General features: G+C 40.3%; 1 protein-coding gene across 1 annotated transcript in view; it reads left to right on the top strand.

Moving 5' to 3' along the window:
- Positions 1–27,517, top strand: part of rgs11 (regulator of G protein signaling 11) — a 143,145-nt gene that overhangs the window by 39,862 nt on the left and 75,766 nt on the right. Inside the window, exons 5-8 of the mRNA XM_072559612.1 lie at positions 4,397–4,448; positions 5,272–5,330; positions 7,711–7,787; positions 25,857–25,938. Coding sequence (XP_072415713.1) covers positions 4,397–4,448; positions 5,272–5,330; positions 7,711–7,787; positions 25,857–25,938 — 270 coding nt within the window. The remainder of the gene's footprint in view (positions 1–4,396; positions 4,449–5,271; positions 5,331–7,710; positions 7,788–25,856; positions 25,939–27,517) is intronic.

Below are 27,517 nucleotides of genomic sequence, written 5' to 3'. Positions count from 1 at the left end.
TATTACTAACTACTCTACCATGTGGACTAGTTGTCAAAGGCCTTCCTAAAGCATATGTACACAACGCCGACCCACTGCCTTCATCTGTCTTCTTAATCACCTCTTCAAAAGCCTTGAGTAAGTTCGTAAGACACGACTTCCCATACACAAAGCTATGGTGCCTATCCATAATCGATCCTTGCCTTTTCAAATACATTCAAATCCTGTCCCCCAGAATCTCCTCCAACAACTTGCCCATTCCTATAGGCTCAACAGTCTGTAGTTCCCAGGCTTTGCCTTTCAATCTTTTGTAAATATCGGCACAACATTAGCCACCCTCCAGTTTCTAGCACCTTGTCTTTGGCTGTTAATGATACAAATATACCTGCTAGGGGCCCACAATTTCTTCCCTAGCTTCCCATAGTATCTTGGAATACATTTGATCAGACCCTAGGGATTTATCTACCTTTTATGCATTTTAAGATCTCCAGCACGTCTTCTTTGATAATGTGGACTTTTTTCAAGATATCACCATTTCTTTCCCCAAATTTCCTGGCTTCCATGTCTTTTACCATAGTAAATACTGACTAGAAATATTTGTTTAGGATCTTATCCAGCTCCTGTGGTTCCACACAAAAACCGCCTCATTGATCTTTAAGGGGTCCTAATCGCTCCCTAGCTACACTTCTGGCCTTAATATACTTGTAGAGTCTCTTTGGATTCTCCTTAACCCTATCTGCCAAAGGTATCTCATGTCTCTTTTTTGCCCTCTGGATTTACCTGTATTCCTGTGCTCCTGTACTCAAGGGATTCATTTGATCCCAGCTGTCTATGCTTGACCCATGCCTCCTTTTTCTTGACAAAAGCCTCAATTTCTCCAGTCATCTGTTCCCAATTCCTGCCAGCTTTGCCCTTCACGCTAACAGGAACATGCTGGCCCTGAACTCTCATTATTTTGCTTTTGAAAGCCTCCCAGTTGCTAGATGTCCCTTTACTGTGAACAGCTTCCTCCAATCAACTTTTGAAAGTTCCTGGCTGATACTATCAAAATTGGCCTTGTTCCAGTTTAGAACTTTAACTTGTGAACCAGCCTTATCCTTTTCCATAACTATTTCAAAACTAATAGAATTATGATCACTGGTCCCAAAGTGCTCCCCCACTGACACCTCAGCCACTTGCCCTGCCTTATTTCCCAAGAGGAAGTCGGGTTTTACCCCCTTCTCCTGTACCGTCATCGACATGCTGATTGAGAAAGTTTACCTGAACACATTTTAAAAATTCCTCTCCATCCGAGCTCTTAACACTATGGCAGTCTCATTCTATGTTTGGAAAGTTAAAATCCCCAACTATTACAACCATATTATTCTTAGACCCATCTGCGATCTCCCTACATATTTGGCATATTGAAGCAAAGTTTCAGTGCAGCGAAATTGAACTTCTCCTGAGTGAGACACAAAGTTTCCTGCATCTTTCCACAGGGTCTCCAGCATGTTCACCATCAGCTGCTCAAAATTGGCTTCCTCAGCTAAATTGGCTAGGTCTCGACAGTGAACGTTCGGGATCACAATGCTGGATTAAAGCATACTCATTCTTTCTGATGCAAGCAGTGCGCCAACCTCTGGTTGCCTGCTAAATTTTCTTTTTTTTCTCATGGAATGTAGGCATCCTTGGCAAGGCCAGCATTTGTTGCTCATGCCTAATTACTCTTGGGCTGAGTGGCTTGCTGGGCTATTTTGGAGGGCAGTTAAGAATCAACCACATTACTGTGGCTGTGGAGACACACTTAAGACAGCAGATTTCCTTCCCTGCATGTTACTGAGGAGTAGATAGGGTTTTTCAACATGAAAATGATAATTTTATGGTAACCTCTACTGGAACTAGATTTAAATTCCAGGAATATTATTTGAATTTAAATTCCACCAGCTGCTCTGAGTCTTGAACCCATGTAATCCTATTATGAAGCTGAGCCTCTGGATTGCCAGTCCACTACACCACTTTCTTTTCATGATAACTGTTTGTAGCCCAGCACTAGATATTTTGTTGAGTGTTTAGAGTCTCAGTAGGAGTTCAAGGTCATACCCCAACATGTAACATTTACACAAGAGCTGCATTCTGCCTGGATCAGATATTGGAAATATTTGTACAAGAATATCTGCAAAAGGAAGATATGTGAATGGTAGCACTGCATGCTCCAAGGTTGGTGACATTGCTGATAATGCCTTTGCAAAGTTGCCCTGTTGGGGTGACAGGTCGAAAGAAAAATGTGAGGTTCCTCAGACAAACTTTTTAAAAAATTAAAAATCTCACAACACCAGGTTTATTTGGAAGTACTAGCTTTCAGGCAACCACCTGATGAAGGGGCGGTGCTCCAAAAGCTCGTGCTTCCAATTAAACCTGTTGGACTATTACCCAGTGTTGAGTGATTTTTAACTTTTGTACACTCCAGTCCAACACTAGCATCTCCAAACTTTGTAAAAGGTAGTGGGACCAGGGAACCTTGCTAGTTAATGCCAGGTTTTAATCGAGGAGAAACATTGACTCCCAGAGATACATTTTATTAAAGGTCTGCCAAATGCCAATTTTGGGGCATTTCATGGAAGGTTTCTCTCTGAGCTCCAGTGACTTATCTCATGCAATTTTACATGTCTTGGGTATTTGTTTTAAACTGCTCTCTTGATTCTTAATTAAGAAATCTGAACTCAGTATCCAATTTCAGTGATATTTAGATAGTGCAGACTAGCAAACGTCATTGAAAATAATTGACAGATCAAAATCCCAAAAGTAGTGTAAGTGTTGAATACGATTCAAAACACAATATTGCAATGAATTGCTTTGATGCTTAGACAATGAACTCATTTTGCTTTTCTCATGCTCCCTTCCCCACCCCTCAGTCCAACAACCACACAGTGGTTTCAGCAGAATCTCCTCTGTCTGTATGGTTCAATGCCATGTCGGCCACTGTGTTTATTCACTTAGCCATCACGGAAGCTTGTTTATTTGTGTTATTTTGGAATAGATCAGTCTGCCTTGGCACGAAAATTCACTTCTCTGAGGAATACCAACTGTGCAAAATTAGCACCAGTTCCTTCTGTAGTTCGTGAATGGTGGTGCTCCCAAAGGATAACAATATTCCAAAATACAGTGATACAATTAAAGCAACCGTTTTGTCTTTTACTAGTTAAGAAAGAATTGCATCGCATTATGTCAATAACCCAATGGAACCAGGAGTTACTAAAAAATGTATTTCTCTGCAGTGTGATCAAACAATGTTAACATTAGTTGGCTTGATGTTCATGAAACTCATTTGTCTATGAATAAGTCTGTTACTAATTACTAAGAAGCATACTATGAGACAGTTCTGTTCACTAGATGTAATGCTCATATGAAGCTATAAATTTAATTGTTATGGTGTTTAAGATAGCCAACTATGGGCAAAATGGTGCAATTTTCATATGTATAAGGATTTTTTGTGTCTTTTTTTAGTTTAAAAAAAGACTAAATGACCTATGCCTGCCATGCTAAGCTACTTTCAATTTTAACAACAGTATATTAAATTGCAGTCTGTGATGTTTAATCCTATCACCCTTTTATATACACAAGCATTCACATTGTGTTATAATAATGCACTAAAACATCCTTGTTATTTATATTGCTTCTGTGAAAATAAAATGGAACAGAAGGTGATCTCACCATTAGTTGGAAATATGATCAACAGTGTAAGAAAACTACTAAATATTTTTAAATTGCTACATGGTTGAACTAAAATATGATCATGATTTGAAGCAGGCCAATAGCACTGTGTGATGCTGCCTTCGGGTGGCGGGTTGTGGGTGGGATAGTTATGTAATTTGATCAGTTTAATTTATTATACAATATAGAGCTGAAAAATGTGTTGCTGGAATATGCCCGAAACATCGATTCTCCTGCTCCCTGGATGCTGCCTGACCTGCTGCGCTTTTCCAGCAACACATTTTTCAGCTCTGATCTCCAGCATCGGCAGTCCTCACTTTCTCCTAGTTGATTATACACTATAGCAATGTTTATGCATCTCAACATTTACGTACCAATTAAGGGATTGTAATGTAATAGCAAACTGTTGCACATTAGTTTTACATTGACCACTGTCATTGAAGTTATCAGTTAAATCCATCAGGTGTACAGAGACACCACTTTATATAAATTGCTTTATTTTTCAAACTATATTAAGGGCAAGCACAGGTTTTCAGATATGGCATTACTGAATGTGTGGTAAGGTACCACAAGCTATTGGATACTGGCACTAGTATTATCAAGTGAAATTGTCATTTGGGAGGAAATAAAGGACAGCTAAATATGAAAGCACCCAACTGTATAAAATCTCATGAGATTTACTACCGGTCTCATTATAAGTAATCTATTTCCTGTCTCATCTTTCTAGACCCCTTACTTCTGGACTTCATATAAATGGCCTGCAACAGAACTTGATTATGGTAAGTGTACATTCAATTTGTAACTAAACATAGCAGACTTAATTCTAACAAGTTTAAAGCATACCTTTTCAACTAATGTTCATTGTTACAACCTTAAAGTACACTTCCAATAATAACTTGCATTTATATAGCACTCTTCATTTAAGTAAATAAAATGCTTTATGTGGACAGAAGGTGACAACGAGCAAAAAAAAAGATTTGAGAAAAGAAATTTTAGGAGTCAAATTCTAAACATGCAGCAGTGGGACAAGGATCAAGGGAAAACTGAGAAATGGGTAGCACTGGTAGTGGTATATTCTAATCCCAGAAGGGTGCAATAATTGGAGTAATAAATCATTTTACAGCAGTTTTGAATACCATGTATTTTTCAAAGATGGGTGTATCCTTTATTGAGTGTTCGAGGGTGCAACATAAAATCGAACAAGAAAAATCAAGGTCCATTCAGTTTCTAAAAGGAATATTCTGATTGTCAAGTATTTTTCAATAAAAATAAGATATTTTACATTTAAGAAATATTGCTGAAAAAAGACACACTTTGTTTTATAAGGACAGTTCACAAGAATTCTAATTCAAGGGGAAAACCAACATTACATGAGAGTTATGTTAAATCCTTCTAAATATAATTCCTTCTGTGATGTGATCAAAATTTTGAAAGTTTTGGAAAACCAAACTTTACAGTAGGTTGTTATGGAAAATTAGATCTATTGGGCAGACTCATAAAAGATCTTATATTTTGTTTTTGTGGGACATAACATCATGAAGATGTAACACTTTCAATCCTCTAAGCTACCACATTGTATCTTGTGAATCTTTTGCTCTTTAGCTATATATTTGACTAAGAAGAACATAAAGAGGCAGGGAGACTTAGTTGACTACGAGAAGGTAAGAAAACAATACTTGAATTTGAGCAGCATCATTTTCTGTGTCACAAATATTTATGTCTTTTGTATGTGTGTGGCTATTGTCACAATTTTATTAACTGTTCAAAAAATCTCAATGGTGTAGGCATTATAATTCAGGAAAATTAAATACATATTGAAAGATGAATCAAGTATGAATATCATTCAAAATATTGCTTATAGCTAAGTTTTTGTCAAGTTGGAGCAGAAGCACAGTTTACCCATTGTGCTCTAAATGGAAATTTTATGTGGAGATTAGTGCAGCTAACAGAGATGTTCTCCTGAAATTAGGTCACTAAAATGAGAATCTATAACTATTACGTTACACTCTGCTGTCTTTATCTAAAAGCCATTCATCCCTGCTTTGGGTGTAGCATGCTCCTAAATAACTGTCCAGTTACTGATCAGTCAGGCACATATAACTTAAAGGCAAAGGCTTTCTAAGCCTGAATAAAGGAGAAACATTTTTAGAATGGAAGGAGTAGTTAATAAAGTATATAATATCCTAGATTTTATTCATGGGTCACAGAGTACAGGAGAAAGGAGGGTATGCTGAGCCTGTATAAAATCCTTGGTAGTCCTCATCTGGAGTATTGTGGACAGTGGTAGCTCCTGTCGGTGGATGCTCTGAAGAGAGCACAGGAGAGGTTTAGGAAAATGATTCCAGGAATGAAAAGCTTCAGTTATGAAGATAGATTGGAAGTGTTTTCCTTGGAAGGAGAAGGCCAAGAGGAGATTTGATAAATGGTTGCAAAATCATAATGAAGTTGGATAGACTGAATAGGAGGAAACTAACTGCTTTCATAAAAGGATTGAGAACAAGGGCACAGATATAAGCTAATTTCAAAATAAATAAATTGATGTGAGAAAACACTTCTCACACTGAGTAATTAGAGACTGGAACATACTGCCTGGCAGAATGGTAGTGGCAGGTTCAGTTGGAGCATTCAGGAGGATATTAGGTCATAATATACGTGAAAATGAATATTCAGGTTTAGAGGGAAAAGTCAGGAGAATGTCATTGAATCATTATGATCATTCAGAGAGCTGGTATAGACATGATGGGCCAAACCATTCTCTTCTGCCTCATAACAAATATATCTTCGCATTGATATTACTTTCAATACCCTCATCTCCAACAATATTTGTACTATTGTTCATCCCTGTTATTTCCTCTAGAATGGCCGTCAGCTTCACTTGCTGAAGTCTGAAGGTTATCAACAGGAATGTACCTAGTGAATAACTGGTTCACTCATACAGCATCAAACCCAATATGAGGACACAAAATTATTTTCAGACTCATTCAGCTCTGACAAAAATGTTCACACCATCAGTAATATCATGGAAAACTTGTGTTCTTTATTACCAACTACCTGCTTAACCTCCTTTACTCTGCACCTTACATCTCTAACAAGCACCAAGGAGCGAATATGGCAGCATATTCAATAAAGGTTTGTGGGGAATTACCTCTCAATTTGACTAACTTTCAAAGTATCGTTGCATTTTCATTGCTAATTGAATGTCAGAATTTGCCAGAGTTGGGTTCTGTTCTGGCCTTAAGTGTCAATCTAATTGATTATTAGCCTTCAATATGTACAATTATTGTCTAGTTATGGTGAGACTAAAGTGACCAGAAATACCTACGTCTTATTTATCACCTGAAGATAGTACAGAGCCGTATCTGATTAGTGTAGACCTGATTAATAAAGGTAATTTTCCGATGAGCATTGCTCGTCTGTTGTGTATCTCAGAGATTTAGGCACGTGGTACAAAAGAAATTGTGTATAGTATGTGCTTGAATTTCCGATCTGAGCTCCCAGAGGGGAGGTTCAGTGCCACTCACACAATGGCATAAAATTACCTTTCAGTCAATTTATTCAAAAATTGAATTGAATATTTAACTAAAGTGTGAGGAAAGTACAGACTTCTGGAATTTCCTATCAGTAAAGTAAATAATAATTTATTTCGCTGGTTATTCATTTGTTATGTTATTTTGGTAATGAGAAGACATTTACATATAAAACAAAATAGGTCACTTCATCTTTTGTCAACTGTTTTATCACCTCTAGGGAATACCCGTCTCTTTTTTAACTGTACCTTATCTTCTGGAAACAAGCTGCAAGCCTATCCTAAGCTCTCTAGAGAAGGACGTGTTCATAATGTTGAGTAACCTCCCTTTGCATTCTAGTTGTACAGTGTAATTGGGCACATGTTCACAAAGGATCTCACTGTTAGCAATACCAGGACTATTTCATTTTAAATCAAAAGCAGTACACAACTGCATATGCATCATTTCTATCCAAACAGGCTTTGATTTAGAAAATAATTTTTTAAATCCCTTTCAAAATGTTTAATTCCTACAGGACAGTTACAATCTACTGCACAAGAGGATCAATCATACTTGGGATTTTGTGGTAATGCAAGCCAGAGAACAGCTCAGGTTAGTCCACTGCTTATGCTTTATACTATGCCTGTTTGTACTGTACATGTAGTTCTAAATGATATTTTTATAAATTCTACCTACTTTTAGTTATTGGATCAGATTTTGTGAAAAATGCTAGTAGAAAAGCTTAATTGTATTTTACCAGCGTAAAGGTACGTTGGTTTAGTGTATACAAAATACTTTAAACTGGAATAGTTACAGATTTATTGTTGTGCTTATATTGATGTGTTTAGCATGCAGGTTTAACATGTCATTGCTATGAATAATTAAGGAACATATGGTAATCCATAACACTATAAATAGATGCAGAACTATAAAGGCGTAACTCAATAACAAAATATTAGGTAAACCACATTTTGTATGCTTTGCATTTTTTTTAAACAACATAGAGTCAAAAATGTAAAGTCTTAACTTAAACATGTATCAAATAATTTATCATTGTGCTGAGTCTTTTTTTATTTTCTAATATTGTACTAACTATATGTGTCTCTAAAATTATGAATAATGGAAAATATTATTTTTTTCAATTTTTATTCTAATTCAAAATTGATCTTGGTTCAAGGCTAAAGTTTTTAGATGTGTGTGGTTGTGTAAGATGAAGAATACATTCAGATGTGGCATATGTTCACTTTGTTCTGCTCTGTACAATAACGTTCTGTCAAAATTGGCAAATAGTTTTTGCGATTTCTTGTATCTGCTGAGGAGAGTGAAAGGGAAAAAGAATTGGCAGCAGGGGGGATTTGTGGTTGCACATTAGGAGAAAATTAAAAATCACCCTGCAGGATTGTATTAGAGAATCTGTGCTTTGGAACATCATTGTGCAACAGTGTGATTGCAGGATCTGATCCAAGAAAGTGAGAATACATCTCGTCAGAAAATTCTGTTTTCAAGGGGATTATTTTTCAAAGTTATGAAAGTTGTACCTGAGGGGAAAAAAGCAGTAGATTCGCCTGCTAATGCTTAAATAATGAAGTGCTTCCTATTAACACAGTGCCGATCAGAAGTCAGAATTTCTTTTTGTGCCCTACAGCACAGTAAGAAAATTGTTTGCTAGCCACCTATCATCTTTGCTGGGGTCTGGGATTTTGAATTATGGAACTATTGTGTGGTTACTGCTTACTAAAGCAAGAAACCATATCACTGACAGCTAAATCAGAATGTTTGCTATACTTTCTGGGTCCAAGTAGTTTTAAGTCTAAATATTGCTATTTGGAGACTTCTGTGCATTGTAGACTTCTGTTCAAATAACAGTAAAATGAAGGTGATTTTTGTTACGTCAAAGAGAATAGATTCTGTTGAGGACTGGAACACAAATATTATGTAATGATCTTGCTGTTGGTATTTATTATTACCAGTTTAAACCCAATAAATATTGCCAAGTTCGGTATTTTATTCTTCCCTCCTGTTTTATTGCTGCTTGCTGCTTTCATCCTGATTTTCCTTTTGCCAGTGGGACATGAGGGCAAATCGTGACAGATGGCCGATCCAGCTTGGGTGTCACGTGGTCAGGGTAGAAGTGACTTCAACATTTATTTTATTTGTTGATGCAGGGAGTATACTAGTCTCATTATTTTTATTGTTGATGGACAGAATGTTTTTCTTTATTTTATGGGGTTTTTTTTGTTTTAAAAACAAGGAAGCAGCAACTTATGACATCACAGTAGTAAGGCATCGAGACACAAAATGCCAAATTACTGTCTTCCCCATTTATAGTTGATTTGGGGAGGAATTGAATGAAGGTTTTCACTGTAAGCAAAAACTAAGTGTATTATATATACATTAGATATCACATTCACTTTTAAAAAGGCACAAAATTGCTTAATGATACATTGAAAGCAAGCAGAAATGGAAGGATTGCTATAAACTTTACACCAAGTAAGAAGAAGAGACAAAACAAAGGTCTATACCAAATAGATATGCAATACCACAGAAAAAAGATGTGAGGGAATAAATTAGACAATCCAGAACAAACAGCACGAATTATGTTGCACAATTAACTGCTTAGTGCAATATGGAAAACATACCAACTTCTTATTTCCCGCTAGTTTGAATGATTTCTGTGTGGGCATTTACTGTTAATTTTGTTGCTTATTGGCTGTGTGCATCATTAGGCAATTTAAACTCACCGCTTGGTAGCATCGGTTAGACCCGGCCTCTCAAGCAGTGCCGTCAGATAACTAATCTTTTCATTGTTGAGTGCACAAGTGCGAAAATAGATTTTTCTACCATGGTGGCTCAGTGGTTAGCACTCTCAGCGCCAGGGATCCAGGTTTGATTCCACCCTCGGGTGACTGTCTGTGTGGAGTTTGCATGTTGTCTTGTGTGGGTTTCCTCCAGGTGCTCCAATTTCCTCCCACAGTCCAAAGATATGAAGATTAGATATATTGACCATGCTAAGTTATCTGTTGCATTCAGGGACGTGCAGGACAGATGGGTTAGGCCTGTTAAATGCAGGGTTATAGTGTTACAACACGGTGTAAACTCCCTGACTTAATTTAAACCATCAACACAGAAAAGATTTATCCCATGTAGTAATCTGTGAAAATGCAAGAGGCCAAGAACTATCTAAAGTAAAAATTAACAACTTTAATTTCTTAAAGTATAACTGAGAATAATTAACTAACAACTACTTACAACTCCTTCCTCTAACCTATCTTTTACTTTCCCTCTACAATACTGGTCTGATAAAAATCCCTATTAAGGTTTACAAAACAAAACTTCTTATCTCAAAACCAGGCAACTTTCAGTTCTTCTCTGTATTCCTGTCTTCTTTTCTTGGGGTTTCTGTTTCTCAGGTTACTGATCAATAAGGTACCTTTTAAGAGAGCTACTTTTCAGGCAGTCTGTACATGCTAGTGTGACCATGAAGGAACTTGAAGGCATTCTGACTAAGTTTGCAGATGGTACAAAGATAGGTGGAGGTACAGGTAGCATTGAGGAGATAAGGAGGCTGCAGAGGGGTTTAGACAGATTAGGAGAGTGGGCAAAGTGGCAGATGGAATACAACATGGGAAAGTGTAAGGTGATGCATTTTGGTGGGAAGAATAGAGGCATAGACTATTTTCTAAAAAGGGAGAAAATTCAGAAATCTGAAGTGCAACGGAACTTGGGAGTCCTAGACCAGGATTCTCTTAATGTTAACTTGCAGGTTGAGTTGGTAGTTAGGAAGCCAAATGCAATGCTGGCAATTATTTTGACAGGACTTGAATATAAAAGCAGGGATGTGCTTCTGAGGCTTTATAAGGCTGTGGTCAGACCACATTTAGAATATTGTGAGCAATTTTGGGCCCAGTATCTCAGGAAGGATATACTGGCTTTGGAGTAGATCCAGAGGAGGTTCACAAGAATGATCCCAGGAATGAAAAGCTTAACGTATGAAGAAAGTTTGAGGACTCTGTGTCTATACTCAATGGATAGAAGGATGAGGGGTGATCTGATTGAAACTTACAGAATACTGAACAACCTGAATAGAGTGGATGTTGGGAAGATGTTTCCATTGGCAGGAGAGACTAGTAGCCGAGGGCAGACCCTTAGAGTAAAGAGAGGACGCTTTAGAACAGCAATGAGATAAAAACCTCTTCAGCCAGAGGGGGTGAATCTTTGGAATTCATTGCCGCAGAAAGCTGTGGAGGCCAGGTCATTTAGTATATTTAAGACAGAGATAGATAGGTTCGTGATTGTTAAGAGGATCAAAGGTTACAGGGAGAAAGCGGGAGAATGGGGTTGAAAAACTTATCAACCGTGATTGAACGGCAGAGCAGATTCAATGGGGCCGAATGGTCTAATTTCTGTTCATATGTCTTCTAGTCTTAATTTAGCATGGTCAATCCACCTAAACTGGACATCTTTGGGAGGAAACCGAATCACCTGGAAAAATTCCAAACAGATATTGGGAAAACACGAAAACTCCACACACAGAGTAGCCTGAGGATGGAATTGAACCTGGGTCCCTGGTGCTCTTTGGCAGCAGAGCTAACCACTGAGCCACCGTGCCACTAACAAAAGCCCTTGTGTTCTAATGTACACTCTAGCATTAGACTCCTGATTGTGAAGCTGTAGAAACAACACCGTAATTATCGTGGAGATTACAATACACCACTTCCACAGAAATTATTTTCCTCAGAACTTCCAGCAGTGCCATCTTTGAGCCTGGTAGCTGTTCCTGGTTACTCAAGAATGACATTGAGCATCTAAATGTGCAACCCCATGCTCTTCGAGTCACTTAGTAGTGGTATTTGCAGCTTATTAGCCAGTATAAAAATCCTCATGGCTACTGCAAATCAGCAAGTGGCAAACAGATTGAGTGACAGTAACTTTCACAGCCACAGGCAGAGCTGTGTGAAAAAATGCTCTTGACTGCAGGACACCATCCTGGTGTTGTTCAGCTCTTGGCTCTTGCACAAGCCTCTTCCTGATGATCATCACACCGTCTGTAGAGTCTGTAAATCTTTCAAGGGCCTGCTTATTATTACTATCACTGATCCAAATCTTTCTCAATAACTGCAAGAGCCCCCTTGCCACTAATCTGTCCTGTTCTCTTAAATTGGGAACAATGGAAGATTCATTTTAAATGAGCCTGCGCCATGAATTCACAACTTAAGTTTTCTTTTCTTTAGCTCCAGCTGTCTCTCTCAAAAGTTTCTTTGGACAATGTGGTGCAGTGTGCTGAATTTTATCGAAAATTGGCTGGCCATATTGCACTGCCTTGGTTTCTCTCTTGCACTGTAATGAGATATTGCCTGCAATTTTCCACCGCTCTGGTCATTATGTCTGCACCATGCCCCCATGGTGCACTCTTACAGTATCTCACCTTCAGGAGCAGAGTAAATGCTTACCACAGCCTGGGTCTTTGGGGATTTATGCAGTTGGTGCCATATTTAAGTTCTGGTTGTGCACCAGGCAGGAACTGCCACTCCTGTTGTGTTGCTGCACAATTCTAAAGCATGTGGCTGATTAAGGGAAACTGGTACCCTGCTTCGCCAGCTTGGAACTGGATGGCGAGTTGAGCAGATGTTGGAAAAGAGGGCTATCCTCTTTGCCCAGGACTACCAGAGGAGTGTACAGGATCAGACTCTGCCAGCCTGGTCAAAATTTGCCATCCAGATCATTGTGCCTCCCCTCCCATTTCTCTGCATTAAACTTCATCCATCACCTAATCGCCTACTGCACCAATATGTCAAAGTGATGTTCTACACTGTCCTTAGGGTTTAAAACCTCTCAAGTTTTGTGTTGTCAACAAACATTTGTAATTGTCCCCTGCATACCAAAATGTTGATCATTCATAAATTTATGGAAAAGCAAGGCTCCATATACCAATTCCTCAGGAACTCCATTACAAACCTTTACCAGCCTGACTTTCAAAAGATACTGTTAACTATTACTCTGTTTCCTACCCCTTCAGACAATTGTTTCCACTTTTCCACTGCCCTTTTTTATTCAACAGTCTATAATTTTCCTCAAACGTAAAACAGAGAACTGCAGATGCTGGAAATCTGAAACTGAAGACGGGTCACTGGACCTGAAACATTGACTCTACTTTCTCTGCACAGATGCAGCCAGATATGCTGAGTTTCTCAGGTTTTTGTATTTTTATTTCAACTTTCATCAGGAGTTTGTTGTGTGACACTGTATCAAATGCCTTTTAGAAGTCTGCGCTGTACATACATAACTTTCCTCTCATCAACCTTCTCTGTTACCTATTCAAAAAAACTCTAGCACATTAAGTTAGACACGATTTTCCTTAACAAATACATGCTGACTCTTTGAAATCAATCCACATTTTCCCATCTATTAACTCTACCCATCCCACTTAATTGTCTCGAATGGGTCCCCCACCGCTGAAGTTAACTGGTCTGTAATTGGGAAGGAAATCTTTACAACTTGTTTTGAACAGAAATGTAACACCAGCAGCATTTCCAAAACCAGGGAAAATTGAAAGAAAATTAGGTGTGCCTCTGCAATTTCCACTTTAAATTTATTAATTACGCTTGTGCTCTCATCTCCTCTGGTCCCATGGCCTGATCAAATTGACATACTGACAGTGCCGCCTCCTGATCAATTTGAGACTTTCTGGTGACTGGGTTTCCTTCTGTCACCGTGGCGTGTGCAGGATCAGGCTTAGAGGTAAACACAGGTGCAAACTATTCATTTAATATCTCAGCCATGCCTCTTGCCTCGATGTTTTAAGTCCCCTTTTTGGTCCATTATTGGTTCAATTCCTCTTTTACCACCCATTTCCAATTGATATGTTTATAGAGGTTTTTAGGATTACCCTGAGATGTTGGAAAATGCTGGACAAGATGGAGGCTTGAAGGTGAAAGTGGTGAGTTAAGCCACCAGGTACCATCGCTCAGATCCTAATTACCTGAAATGACGACAATCTCGTTTCTCTCTACTGCATGGAAGAAAGGCAAAATGGATATAAATGAGGTGACAATGCATAATAACAAGATGCCTTTTGCAGCTTACTGGTGAGATTTTTGTCTTGCCAATAAGTTTTTGGCAGGAAAATTAGACTCTTCTTTTCTTAACCTCTTGAATCTAACTTTTCTGATCTGGTTATATTGTACCAACTGATTCGCCCTTGTCCGTGGTGTTCAGGAGCTGGGCAAACTCCACCCAGTCAAGACTGACCTCCCCACAACTTTAACATCGCTGAAGTCGGACACTGAATGTGCAGCAACCCACTCCACATTAGGGAATATCCAAGATGGCAGTCACATCACTAGAGTGCACACTGCCCTTTCAGACCAATTGATGTCCACACACACTCAAAGGCAAAATACACAAGTACTGGAAATCGGAAATAACGTGCTGGAAATGCTCCGTAGATCCGGCAGCGCCTGTGGAAACAGTCAACATTTCTGGGCAGTGAATGTTAAATCTGTTTCTCTCCTCAGATGTCGATCTGTCTGACCTGCTGAGTTTTTCCAGCAACTCAATTTTATTCCACGCTGTTTCAACTTCATTAGATGGGTCTAGAGTCCAACGGAATTCTGGTAAGTTCAATTTCTTTTTGGTTTTTAGTAGTCCGGTGAGAATGGCTTGTGCTTCCTAGCCCCATGTTTCCCCCACCTCTTGGCCCTCAGCTCCAATCAATAACTTTTCTGATACCCTCGCCACTTGCATTGCAGTGGATGGTCATGGGGGTGAACTGACTTCTCCCTCCTCACTGACAATGGAACCTTGCTGCCTAGTCTCGGGACAGAATCTGTATTTCGGCATACCATGTGCTTGCAGAGAGAGCCACATATTTAGATCAATAATCTCAATACCAGCCCTGAATTAAATCATAGCAACACTGTGTCTTCTGATGGGTAAACCTGTAGAATTGCTTCATGTGATCCTTAGTAACAGTAGTTCTTTCATAACTGAAATGGCTGAAATTATTGGTGTGGAAGACCCATAACAGTGGAGGACATACCTTTTGAAAGCACAGTTCAATGACATTATCCCAACATCTAGAGTGCTATTACATTGAAAGACAGTAGCGACCAATTGCACAAGACAGGTGTTACACAAGTTAGAATTTGTAGAATTAATATTGGCTGACATTCTATTACAGTTCTTTCAGAGACTCCATCTTTCAGTGAACCTTTTGTCTTTATTGAAGTGATATTGAAAGGTCCCATGGCCTTACTTGAAGAGCAGAACAGTTTCCCATCCTGTTCCTGTGAATATTTATCCCTCCATAGTTAGACTGTAACTAATCTTGTAACTGAAGAAACTGTACCGAGGTAACTTTGTACCTAAGATGGTGCTGTGGTTACAACTTGTACAGGTGACAATAAAGCGAATTCTACTTCTAATTCAACAAATTCTAATTCAATATCAACAGAACAATTTTACCCAGTCCTTAACCACAGTGTTGAATTTGGAAACTTGATGTGCACAAATTGGATGCCATATTTACCCACATGACATCAGTACCTACGCTACAAATGTGCCTCCATGGATGTGATGTTCTTTGGGATATCCTGAAAATGGCCCAATATAAACATCAGTTATTTTTGCAGAGCACAGTGTTGCATGTATTCATCGGGACTTCACTCAGTAAAAGTAGAAAGACTAATTTCACATGCATAGACATCCACCAAGAGGTCACCTTTGCAACGATAAACACATGAAAATCTTCTTATATTACGTCAATACTGTTAATATGTTTGGGGTGCATCAGATGTCTCCTATGTCAGACTAATGGATAAGCAAAGGCAGGACCCAACAGTTAAAAGAGAGCCAAATTGAATTCATTGGTCTTGAAAGTTGTAGGTTCCATGCCTATTTTACGGGAATAAAATGGAGATTTATGTGGATGGAGTACAGGCGCAGAGAATGGGAAGTAAGCCCCTAGTTGAGTCCCTATCCAAATTCTATTTGTATCTGGCTACATCATGTGTCTTTACTTGCCATTTCTCATCCCAAGTTTGGATATTGGTTGGATCTTGCATTACGCTTCATTGCTTCAGTGTGATAAGAGTTGAAAATAGAACAGAAAGTTGTAGAATTGTCAGCACCCCACCCCATATCTGACCTTAAGAATAAAGGAAAAGTGATCAATGACCTAGATGGAGACAGTTGACTGGAGAATGTTACATGTTGGGTTTCTACAGTGATATCCTAGGGAGTGGTGATTGTCCCTACAAACAAACATTGTAACTTTCCCTTGCCTCATCAATCACTGCTACCTCGGAGGGTGTTCTGCTTAGAGTTGTAATAAAATGCTGTTAACATGCAGCCAATGATCTGATATGCTTTGTTAACCGCCTCATGTTGGCTGAATGTTTCTCTGGTAATGTATTGATTAACTAAATTTGTGGGTGAGGAATATCCAGAAAACAAAGGTTCTGCTGGAATTTGACATAAGTCCACACCTGGAGCTTTTAAATAAGCTCAATGCATGCAGAATTGCTGGTAAAATTTAAAGGTGCTGATAAATGGGAAATGCATTATTAGGGACAAATACCAAAGGAATTCCACTGGGTGCTTCATCTGGATTTTATCATGATTGCACCATACATGAATACCATGGAGATAGATACTTCTGGTAACTTTAAAATGTTTTTAATCAACTTGTAAGAACACACCTCTATGGCAGGTGGGATCTGAACCCAGACCTCTAGCCTAGAGCTACAGACATTAACCATTGGGTCACAAGAGCACCCTTTGGTAATGTCAAAGCTGCAGGAGATACAAACTCTGGGGTCAAGTTAAAGGAAATTGAAAATTTTCAAATGGCTGCTGAAAAATTACGAGCATCATCACTTCCAAGCTTGGTGGGCTGAAAGTGCAGTTTTGCAGGATTAACTCTGTATGTAGATAGGGTCACAGAAATGCAAACCGAATTAATGTAGTAATATTTGAGATAGAATATTTAATATAGGAAGGATGTGGCTGTCTTGCTATCATCATTGTTTTTGGCCTTAGTGTGCTTAGCTTTTTGACCTGATGGGGTTACAATGTACTGTAAGTTATTGATGTTCTTGTGTACTGTTCAGGAGCTAGAGAAGTTTTATAAATTTCCTTTCCAGTGATAGTCTACCACAGAATGTTTAATGTTGTTAAGGTAGAGGACTGAATAGGAAGTATATTCAAAAAGAATCCATTTAAAAGAGATAAAGATTAGCTAGTTTAGATCTCATGGAATACAGGGAGAACTAGCATTTGGATACAGAACTGGCTCAAAGGTAGAAGACAGAGGGTGGTGGAGGAGGATCATTTTTCAGACTGGAGGCCTGTAACCAGTGGAGTGCCACAAGGATCGGTTCTGGGTCCTCTACATTTTGTCATTTACATAAATGATTTGGATGCGAGCATAAGAGGTACAGTTAGTAAGTTTGCAGATGACACCAAAATTGGAGGTGTAGTGGACAGCGAAGAGGGTTACCTCAGATTACAACAGCATCTGGACCAGATGGGCCAATGAGCTGAGAAGTGGCAGATGGAGTTTAATTCAGATAAATGCGAGGTGCTGCATTTTGGGAAAGCAAATTTTTGCAGGACTTATACACTTAATGGTAAGGTCCTAGGGAGTGTTGCTGAACAAAGAGACCTTGGAGTGCAGGTTCATAGCTCCTTGAAAGTGGAATCGCAGGTAGATAGAATAGTGAAGAAGGCATTTGGTATGCTTTCCTTTATTGGTCAGAGTATTGAGTACAGGAGTTGGGAGGTCATGTTGCGGCTGTACAGGACATTGGTTAAGCCACTGTTGGAATATTGTGTGCAATTCTGGTCTCCTTTCTAACGGAAAGATGATGTGAAACTTGAAAGGGTTCAGAAAAGCTTTACAAGGATGTTGCCAAGGTTGGAGGATTTGAGCTATAGGGAGAGGCTGAACAGGCTAGGGCTGTTTTCCCTGGACCATCAGAGGCTGAGGGGTGACCTTATAGAGGTTTACAAAATTATGAGGGGTATGGATAGGATAAGTAAGCAAAGTCTTTTCCCTGGGGTTGGGGAGTCCAGAACTAGAGGGCATAGGTTTAGGGTGAGGGGAAGATATAAAAGAGACCTAAGGGGCAACTTTTTCATGCAGAGGGTGGTGCATGTATGGAATGAGCTGCCAGAGGAAGTAGTGGAGGCTGGTACAATTGCAACATTTAAGAGGCATTTGGATGGGTATATGTGTAGGAAAGGTTTGGAGGGATATGGGCTGGGTGCTGGCAGGTGGGACTAGATGGGGTTGGGCTATCTGGTCGGCATGGATGGGTTGGACCAAAGGGTCTGTTTCCATACTGTACATCTCTGACTCTGACTCTAAAAGCTTAGCTTGTGTATAGGCAGAGCGCACACTGAGCAGGATTAGACACGGGACTGCTGGGTAAGTGAGGCTTTATATTTGGGTGGTTGCTTTACCCGAAACACTACTTGGATAGTGTGTCCCACCTGAATTGCCACCTCTAACCCAAAAAAAGGTTCTGTGCACCAGATAGGTAAGGTGACTAGTTTTTTTTTTAGTTTTTCAGTAGCCTCATTGGACATTTAGAATAGTGGGAATGGTGGTTAGGGCAGTTGAATGTTCCTCCTGCAGACTGTGGGAGGTAAAGGTCACCACTAGTGTCGCTGCTGACTTTATCTGCAGGACATGCACCCAACTCCAGCTCCTCGAAAACCGCGTTAGGGAGCTGGAGCTGGATGAACTTCAGATTTTTGGGAGGCAGAGGGGGTTATTGGGAGGAGTTACAGGGAGATTGTAACCCATCGACCTTGTTCTTTTACCTGAGGTGTGACTGTCAGGGGACGGAAAGGGATGGGGCGGGTAGTGCTTGTGGCTATTCCCCTGAACAACAAGCAAATCATTTTGGATACTGTTGGGGGGATGACTTACCAGGGGTAAGCAATGAGGCACAGGTCTGTTCCTGTTGCTCAGAAGGGAAGGGGGAAGAGGAGCAGAGCATTAAGTCATTAGGGACTCCATAGTTAGGGGGAGAGACAGGAGGTTCTGTGGGAATGAGAAAGGCTCACAGTTGGTGCGTTGCCTCCCAGGTGCCAGGGTTCGCGATGTCTCTGATCGTGTTTTTGGGTTCCTTGAGGAGGAGGGGGAGCAGCTGCAAGTCGTGGTCCACACAGGCACTAACAACATTAGGAAGGAAGAGAGATAGGGATTTAAGGCAGAAATTCAGGGAGCTAAGATGGAAGCTTAGAGCTAGAACAAAGAGTTGTTATCTCTGGTTTGTGGGGCTTTTACCTGAAACGTTGATTTTCCTGCTACCTCGGATGCTGCCTGACCTACTGTGCTTTTCCAGCACCACTCTAATCTAATCTCTGGTTTGTTGCCCATGCCATGTGCTAGCGAGGCGAGGAATATAGAGAGAGAGAGAGAGAAGTTGAATTCGTGGCTACAAGGATGGTGCAGGAGGAAGGATTTTGGATTCCTGGATAATTGGGGCTCATTCTGGGATAGGTGGCACCTCTACAAAGAGGATGGTCTTCACCTAAACCAGAGGGGTACCAATATCCTGTGTGGGAAATTTGCTAATGCTCTTCAGGTGAGTTTAAACTAATTTAGCAGGGGGATGGGAACATAAATTGTAGTTCAAGTATACAGGAGGTTGAGAGTAGTGAGGTCAGAAATAAGGTTTCAAGGTCGCAAGAAGGCACTGGCAAGTAAGAAGTTGGTTTGAAGTGTGTCTACTTCAATGCCAGGAGCATCTGGAATAAGGTAGGTGAACTTACAGCATGGGTTGGTACCTGGGATTTCGATGTTGTGGCCATTTCAGAGACATGGGTAGAGCAGAGACAGGAATGGTTATTGCAAGTTCTGGGACCTAGATGTTTCAGTAAGAACAGAGAAAATGTTAAAAGGGGGAAGGTGTGGCATTGTTAGTCAAAGACAGTATTACAGTTGCAGAAAGGATGTTTGAGAACTCGTTTACTGAGATAGTGTGGGCTGAGGTTAGAAACAGGAAAGGAGAAGTCGCCCTGTTGGAAGTTTTCTGTAGGCCTCCAAATTGTTCCAGCGCATAGGGGATAGGGTAGCAAAGATAATTCTTGCTAGGAGTGAGACAGACAGGGTAGTTGTTATGGGGGACTTTAGCTTTTCAAATATTGCATTACATCCCCTGCAGTGTGGAAACAGGTCCTTTGGCCCAACAAGTCCACACCAACCCTCTGAAGAGTAATCCACCCAGATCCATTTCCCTCTAACTAACGCACCTAACCTTAGGAATACAAGAGTTCAAGTACTTTAGATGGGTCAATTTTTGTCCAATGTGTGCAGGAGGGTTTCCTGACACAGTATGTAAACAGGCCAACAAGAAGCGAGGCCACACTGGTTTTGGAACTGGGTTATGAACTCGGCCAGGTGTTAGGTTTGGAGGTAGGAGAGCACTTTGGTGATAGTGACCACAATTCGGTTCTGTTTACTTTAGCGATGGAAAGGGATAGGTACATATCACAGGACAAAAGTTGTAGCTGGGGAAAGGCAATTACAATGAAATTGGGCAAGATTTAGGATGCACAGGATGGGGAAGGAAACTGCAGGGGATGGCACAATTGAAATGTGAAGCTTATTCAAGGGAGCAGCTACTGCAGATCCTTGATAAGTATGTACCGATCAGGCCGGGAGGAGGTTGTCAAGCAGGGGAGCTGTGGTTTACAAAGGAGGTTGAATCTCTTTCTTTTTCAAGAGGAAGAAAGAAGGCTTATGCTAGGATGAGATGTGATGGCTTAGTTCGGGCGCTTGAGTTACAAGCTAGCCAGGAAAGACCTAAAGAGAGATCTAAGAAGAACCAGAAGGGGACATGAGAATTCATTGGCAGATAGGACCAAGGAAAGTCCTAAAGCATTCCATAGCTATATCAGGAATAAAAGAATGACGAGAGTAAGATTAGGGCCAATCGAGGACAGTAGTGGGAAGTTGTGTATGGAGTCCGAGGAAATAAGGGAAGCGCTAAATTAATACTTTTTGTCAGTATTCATACTAGAAAAAGACAATGTTGTTGAAGAGAATACTGAGATACAGGCTACTAGACTAGAGGGAATTGAGGTTCACAAGGAGGAGGTATTAGCAATTCTGGACAATGTGGAAATAGATAAGTCCCCTGGGCCAGATGGGATTTATTCTAGGATTTTCTGGGAAGCCAGGGAGGAGATTGCAGAGCTTTTGGCTTGGATCTTTGTCATCATTGTCTACAGGATTAGTGCCAGAAGACCGGATGATAGTAAATGTGGTTCCCCTGTTCAAGAAGGGGAGTAGAGACAACCCTGGTAATTATAGACCAGTGAGCCTTCCTTTGGATGTGGGTAAAGTGTTGGAAAGGGTTATAAGAAATTGGATTTATAATCATCTAGAAAGGACTAAGTTGATTAGGGATAGTCAACATGGTAGGTCATGCCTCACAAACCTTATGGAGTTCTTTGAGAAGGTGATCAAACAGGTGGATGAAGGTAAAGCAGTTGATGTGGTGTATATGGATTTCAGTAAGGCATTTGATAAGGTTCCCCCTGGTAGGCTATTGCAGAAAATAGGGAGGCATGGGATTGAGAGTGATTTAGCGGTTTAGTTCATAAATTGGCCAGCTGAAAGAAGACAGAGAATGACAATTGATGGGAAATGTTCATCCTGGAGTTCAGTTACTGTTGGTGTACCGCAAGGATCTATTTTAGGTCCAAAGCTGTTTGTCATTTTTAAAAATGATCTGGATGAGGGCATTAAAGGATGGGTTAGTAAATTTACAGATGACACTAAGATCAGTAGAGCTGTGGATAGTGACGAAGGATATTGTAGGTTACAGAGGGGCATAGATAAGCTGCAGAGCTGGGCTGAGAGGTGGCGAGTGGAATTTAATGCAGAAAAGTGTAAGCTAATTCACTTTGGAAGGGGTAACAGGAATGCAGAGTATTGGGCTAATCGTAAGATTCTTGGTAGTGTAGATGAGCAGAGAGATCTTGGTGTCCAGGTACATAGATCCTTGAAAGCTGCCACTCTGGTTGATAAGCTTGTTAAGAAGGCATACAGTGTGTTAGCTTTTATTGGTAGAAGGACTGAGTTTTGGAACTATGAGGTCATGTTACAGCTGTACAAAACTCTGGTGCAGCCACATTTGGAGTATTACATACAATTCTGGTCACCACATCAGAGGAAGGATGTGAAAGCTTTGGAAAGGGTTGAGAGAAGATTTACTAGGATGTTGCCTGGTTTGGAGGGAAGGTCTTACAAGGAAAGGCTGAGGGACTTGAGGCTGTTTTCATTAGAGTGAAGGAGGTTGAGAGGTGACTTAATTGAGACATATAAGATAATCAGAGTTAGATACATTGGACAGTGAGAGCCCTTTTCCTCAGATAGTGATGGCTAGAATGACAGGACATAGCTTTAAATTGAGGGGTGATAGATATAGGACAGATGTCAGAGGTAGTTTCTTTACTCGTAGTAGGGGTGTGGAACACACTGCCTGAAACAGTAGTAGACTGTCCAACCTTAAGGGCATTTTAATGGTCATTGGATAGGCATATGGACAAGAATGGAATAGTGTAGTTTAGATGCACCTCAGATTGGTTTCACAGATTGGTGCAACATCGAGGGCCAAAGGGACTGTACTGCGCTGTAAAGTTCTATATTCTCTCTTCTATTAAAGTCAATTATCTGGCTTCAAAATGTCTCTGCATCTGGAGCTGTTTGGTAATTCCCTTTTATAAAACCGCCTACCCAGCAAGTCTAAAGTGAGGTACAAGTACATATACACCTGACAATATGCCACATGTCTCCTGGGGCATTTCCCTCTTCATTGTGCAATGGAGAATTTTCAGGGGTGAGACCTTTTCTCTGAGCTGTGCCTCTCCCTGGTTCTTAGGCTCTCAACTGCAGGTGACTGTTGAAGTTAGAGAATAAATTTGGTGGGATGTAATCAAAAAAACCTCTTCAGATTATGTGATCCAAGTTAACACCTTTAATAGTCATCATAATATATTTAAATATATTATGTCAGTAAATATATTCAACAGCAAATTTCTATATTAAACAGTAACTGTATATTAAGCAGTAAATCCATGTTGACGAATCACAGACCCTTCAGCCCATCGGGACCCTGCTTCACAATGGCTGGTCTGGAGAACTCCTACATCATTTGTGATATGGCCTGAGATGAAATCTGACAGTACGTAACACAACAGGTCTCACTGCCAATGAATGGGTCAAAGTTCCTGATACTAGTATTACTCTGAATCTAAGATTCCATGCTACATCACCATTCTGTGGTACTTTCAGTATGTTTCCAGACATTCCATAGTATAGAAAGACATCTTCAGGTGGCTTTGTGTGACAGCTCAACAAGACAGTTCTCACAGGCTGGTCAATAACACATGGTTGCCTCTCAGGCTGTTTTTGCATTAGGCCTGCTTTCCATGTACTTTTCCACTTAATTTCAATTGCCCATTGTCATATTCCTAATAGTCAGGATTGAAGATATCATTTTTAATCCCATCTGGATTAAAATGTCTCTGGTGCTTAGGCTAATACCCTGCCCCTCATCCTTTCCACTGCTTGCTGCTCCTCAACTCTTTGGTACTTGCTGTGCCAGGCCTGCTGCTGCTCACATGCAGTTGTGTCGAGATGGCGAGGCACTGACACCACAGGGTGTGAGAACAGCAGCTGCTGCTGGCCACAACACTGCACCCAAGTGGGAGTGACACCTGCCTCACCCCGGGTCAGGCAATGAGTGGGTGGGCATGTGCTGGTCTCAGTCAGCCGGGCCCTCGTTGTGCCATCTCCCAAAGATATGGATGAGGGACTAGGGTGGCCACATCAGTGTAGGAAAAAGAGTGTCCTAAATGAGTGAGTGGGGAAGAGGGAGTTTGGTGACAGGCAGTTCAGACTGACTAGCGGGTGGGTGTAGGCAGCACAAGTGCTGAATATGTCAGAAGGAGCATTGTGAAAGAGGCTCACTGAGTAGGGAGGAATGTTGGGAAAATGGAATTGATGAGTGACTGAGTTGGGAGGAGGGTTTGGGAAGAGAAGGTGCTGAGTGATGAGCAGTTCGGGAGAGGGCTTGAGATTGGGGTTGCTGAGTGATTGAGTCAGGAGATGATTTGGGAAGAGTGATGCTGAGTGAATAATGGTTTTGGGCAGAGAGGGATTTTTGAAACATTTATTTCTCCCAACTTCAAGAGCCTAAAAACAAGTTGATCCATCTCAGTAATGATAAGTGAAGAATTATTATAGAATGTATATCACCTGTAATGTGAATCTTCTAATAACCTTTAAAATGCCTGGTCATTAGAGGAGCAGTTTAAAAATAACTTGTTGTAGAGTTTTCACAGAATGTGCATCCTTACTCAGAATTACCATCAATCTAAAGGATTTAGCAACCACTGGTATATACCATTCCTAATGCTTACCTAATTGCTTGCAAAGTAAACACAAGATGCTGTATCATTTTAATGTTTGATTTTCTTTGAAACCTTTTATCCTGGTTAACTTCAGGGAGGAAGAAAGCTTCCCTCACTGTTCAAATATGTCTTTGTTGGAGAGAGTGAGCAGATTACAAAGAACAGCATTGACAGTGGCAAGATCAACCAACAGCTAGACCAACCATTGCTAGGCATCTACAGACCAGAGTAAATACAGGACGTATGTAGGTAGAACAGTGATCAATACTTACTCATTATGCGACCTTGCTTGGATTCCAAATCTGAATGGAAGACGGGACAAAGCATCAGAGGGTGGGAGGGAAGTATTCAAGGCTGGGCTGGGTTTGGTGAGGGGAATAGAGTGGAGGGGAAGAAGATCATCAGTTTGGAAAGGAATCCGGGGTTTGTAGTGATCAGTGGTCGGGAAGCGGTCAGAAGTGGCATTCTTGCTCTTCTAAGACATTTGGGTGTGAAAAGTTGCTTTTGGAAGTAGCAGCCAATCTCAAGGTTTGGTTTTACTGAGTGCAGCAGAACAGCACAGACTTATTTGGAGCAACATGTTTTTGAAGTGGGGACCTCAGACGGCCATTGGGTCAATAATGTTCATATATAGGTAATGGTAAAGTTGCCATAGTCTGTCAGCATTCTCTTGTGTGTGAGAGAGAGAAAAAGAGAGACAGAGAGACAGAGACATAGAGCTGGTGGTGATTTAAACTGAGGGTCACCACACCTCAGATGGTGGGGGGGGGAGGGGAAAGAGGTTGAGAAGGAGAGTCCTTCATGATAACCTCACTTGGTATAGGATTTGAATCCATACTGTTGGCATCACTCTGCTTTACAAACAGCTTGTCCAACTAATTGAGCTAAACCAACCCCCCCCCCCCTCCCCCCACCCATCTTCATATTGAAAGAGACTAATGCGTGTTTCAGATATGCTTCCTGGATGCTTTTCTTTCAAGTTATGTTGCATGATGTAGTTCCTGCTTAATATGCTGTTGAATAGCAGAGAGAAGTTTCAGCAAAAGTTTAACAATTATGAGAAGTAGAAAAAAAGGAAAGATTAGATAAAGAGGAATAGTAGGAAGCTAAGCTTGAACATAAACACAGGTACATACCACTTGAGCCGAATGGCCTTTTCGGTGCTGTAAATTCTGAGTAATGTATGTGCTCAGATACAGCTAAGCTGTTAAATGAATTCATTTCTCTTTTTTCTATGTAAATCAACAGGGCAGCTAAGCAACGGAGAAAGTCTGATCGTGTTGTACTGGATTGTCAGGAGCAGGCCTATTGGCTCGTTAACAGACCTCCAGTAAGTCATTTTACTTACCAGCAATTACGTTATTCTGAAGACCGTTTTTGTTGATTTGTGATGGCAAGATGCTGAGATTTTCCTCTTCTGTAAAGTCACAACCTTGAGTGTGTCCAGTTGTAGATTGGGTGACAATTTTCCAGTGAGTAAGAATTGGCATTCCTACATTCTCTTGGGAACTTGTCAGTAAGGTGGGGCTGTGGAAGATTGTAGCTTAGAATCCAAACAATGAAGACAGAAAAAGTAACCTAGACTATCAATCTTATCACATTACTTAACCTCACTTTATCTGGCTGGGTGTTTCAGTCTACAGCAGAAGTGGTATCTCATATTGACAAAATGCACTGAACTCTGAAAAAATAATCTTTGTAACTGCCACTCAAGTCTTAAAAGTGTACCACAAACAACAAAAATCTCCTCAAAATTTGGAATACTATGCTCATCACTTAGCTGATAATTTATTTAGTATAACCTGGGTTATCTTCACTGTCAATTAAATTTTGTTCTATTTTGCAGGTGGCTGCTGATGTGTAGAAATGTAAATGTATTTAAACTAATATTCTTTCACTATCCTGCAATATGTTATGCAGAATTACCAGGTGAACATGACCTAATCTGCTCCCTGAAAAATGGTTCACCTTTTGTAACTGCTTTTTCCTAATGCCTAGGGAAAGCAGGACTCTGCAGATTACCTACTGGAACTGAGCCCTGAAAGTGGGTAACTTATCCCAGCACCAATATGCTTTCTGTGGACAACCCACCAATTGTAATGAGTCCCATTGGCTAAAAGCAAGGGGGCCTTACACTGATATCTACTCCAAGACTTAACGGACTGTTAGTGTGTGCATTGGAGCATGTTATACCAGTGACAGGCACAGATTTGCAACAATAATCAAGAGCTTAGTCTTGCTGCTGTAGCCAAATCAGAAGCAGGGGCTCACGAGGACTATTTCACACTTGCAACAGAACAATATTGGCAAAAGAACATATAAAATATCCTCTTGACTAGGAATGGTATCCGGCAGTGGGTAAGCCCAAAAGCAAAAAGAGAAAATACTACTGAATGCTATTGAGTGCATGTGGTCTTTCCTATTCAGTCCATGTAATTTCAGGAGGTGACAGGCTGGCAGAGCACCCAGAGAAACAGAATAAAAAGTGATTTCAGCATCTTACACTATTTCTGCAGGGGTTCCAGTCAAATCCTGGAAAGATTACAATCAGCAACTAGGAATTTGTGATTGAACTGCAGACCCTTTTGTCTAAATTTTGAAAATTCTATCAGTATGCAAGTTTTGTTTTATTTTAAAAAAACACCTTTATCAAAGATTTGCATCTTTGAAGAAGTTTAATTGCTCTGTTTAAAAAAAAATACAAAAAATAAAGGAGAATAAAATTGGTTCAGATATTGACATTGGAGCAATTTGTTTGTTTCTACTATTTTACAAATGTTAAAATAGGAGCAGTAGGACATACCACATTATTGGACATCTGGTGGCAGAAGCCTGGACAGATCCCAGCAAGAGTACCTTTTAAACAGGTATACAGGTTTCTCACACAGGCTTGCTGGAGTTTTAAAAGG

The sequence above is a fragment of the Chiloscyllium punctatum genome, chromosome 40, assembly GCF_047496795.1.
Source record: "Chiloscyllium punctatum isolate Juve2018m chromosome 40, sChiPun1.3, whole genome shotgun sequence".
Taxonomy (NCBI): Eukaryota; Metazoa; Chordata; class Chondrichthyes; order Orectolobiformes; family Hemiscylliidae; genus Chiloscyllium; species Chiloscyllium punctatum.
Note: the sequence above shows the minus strand (reverse complement) of the source record. Positions and strands in the feature narration are given on the sequence as shown.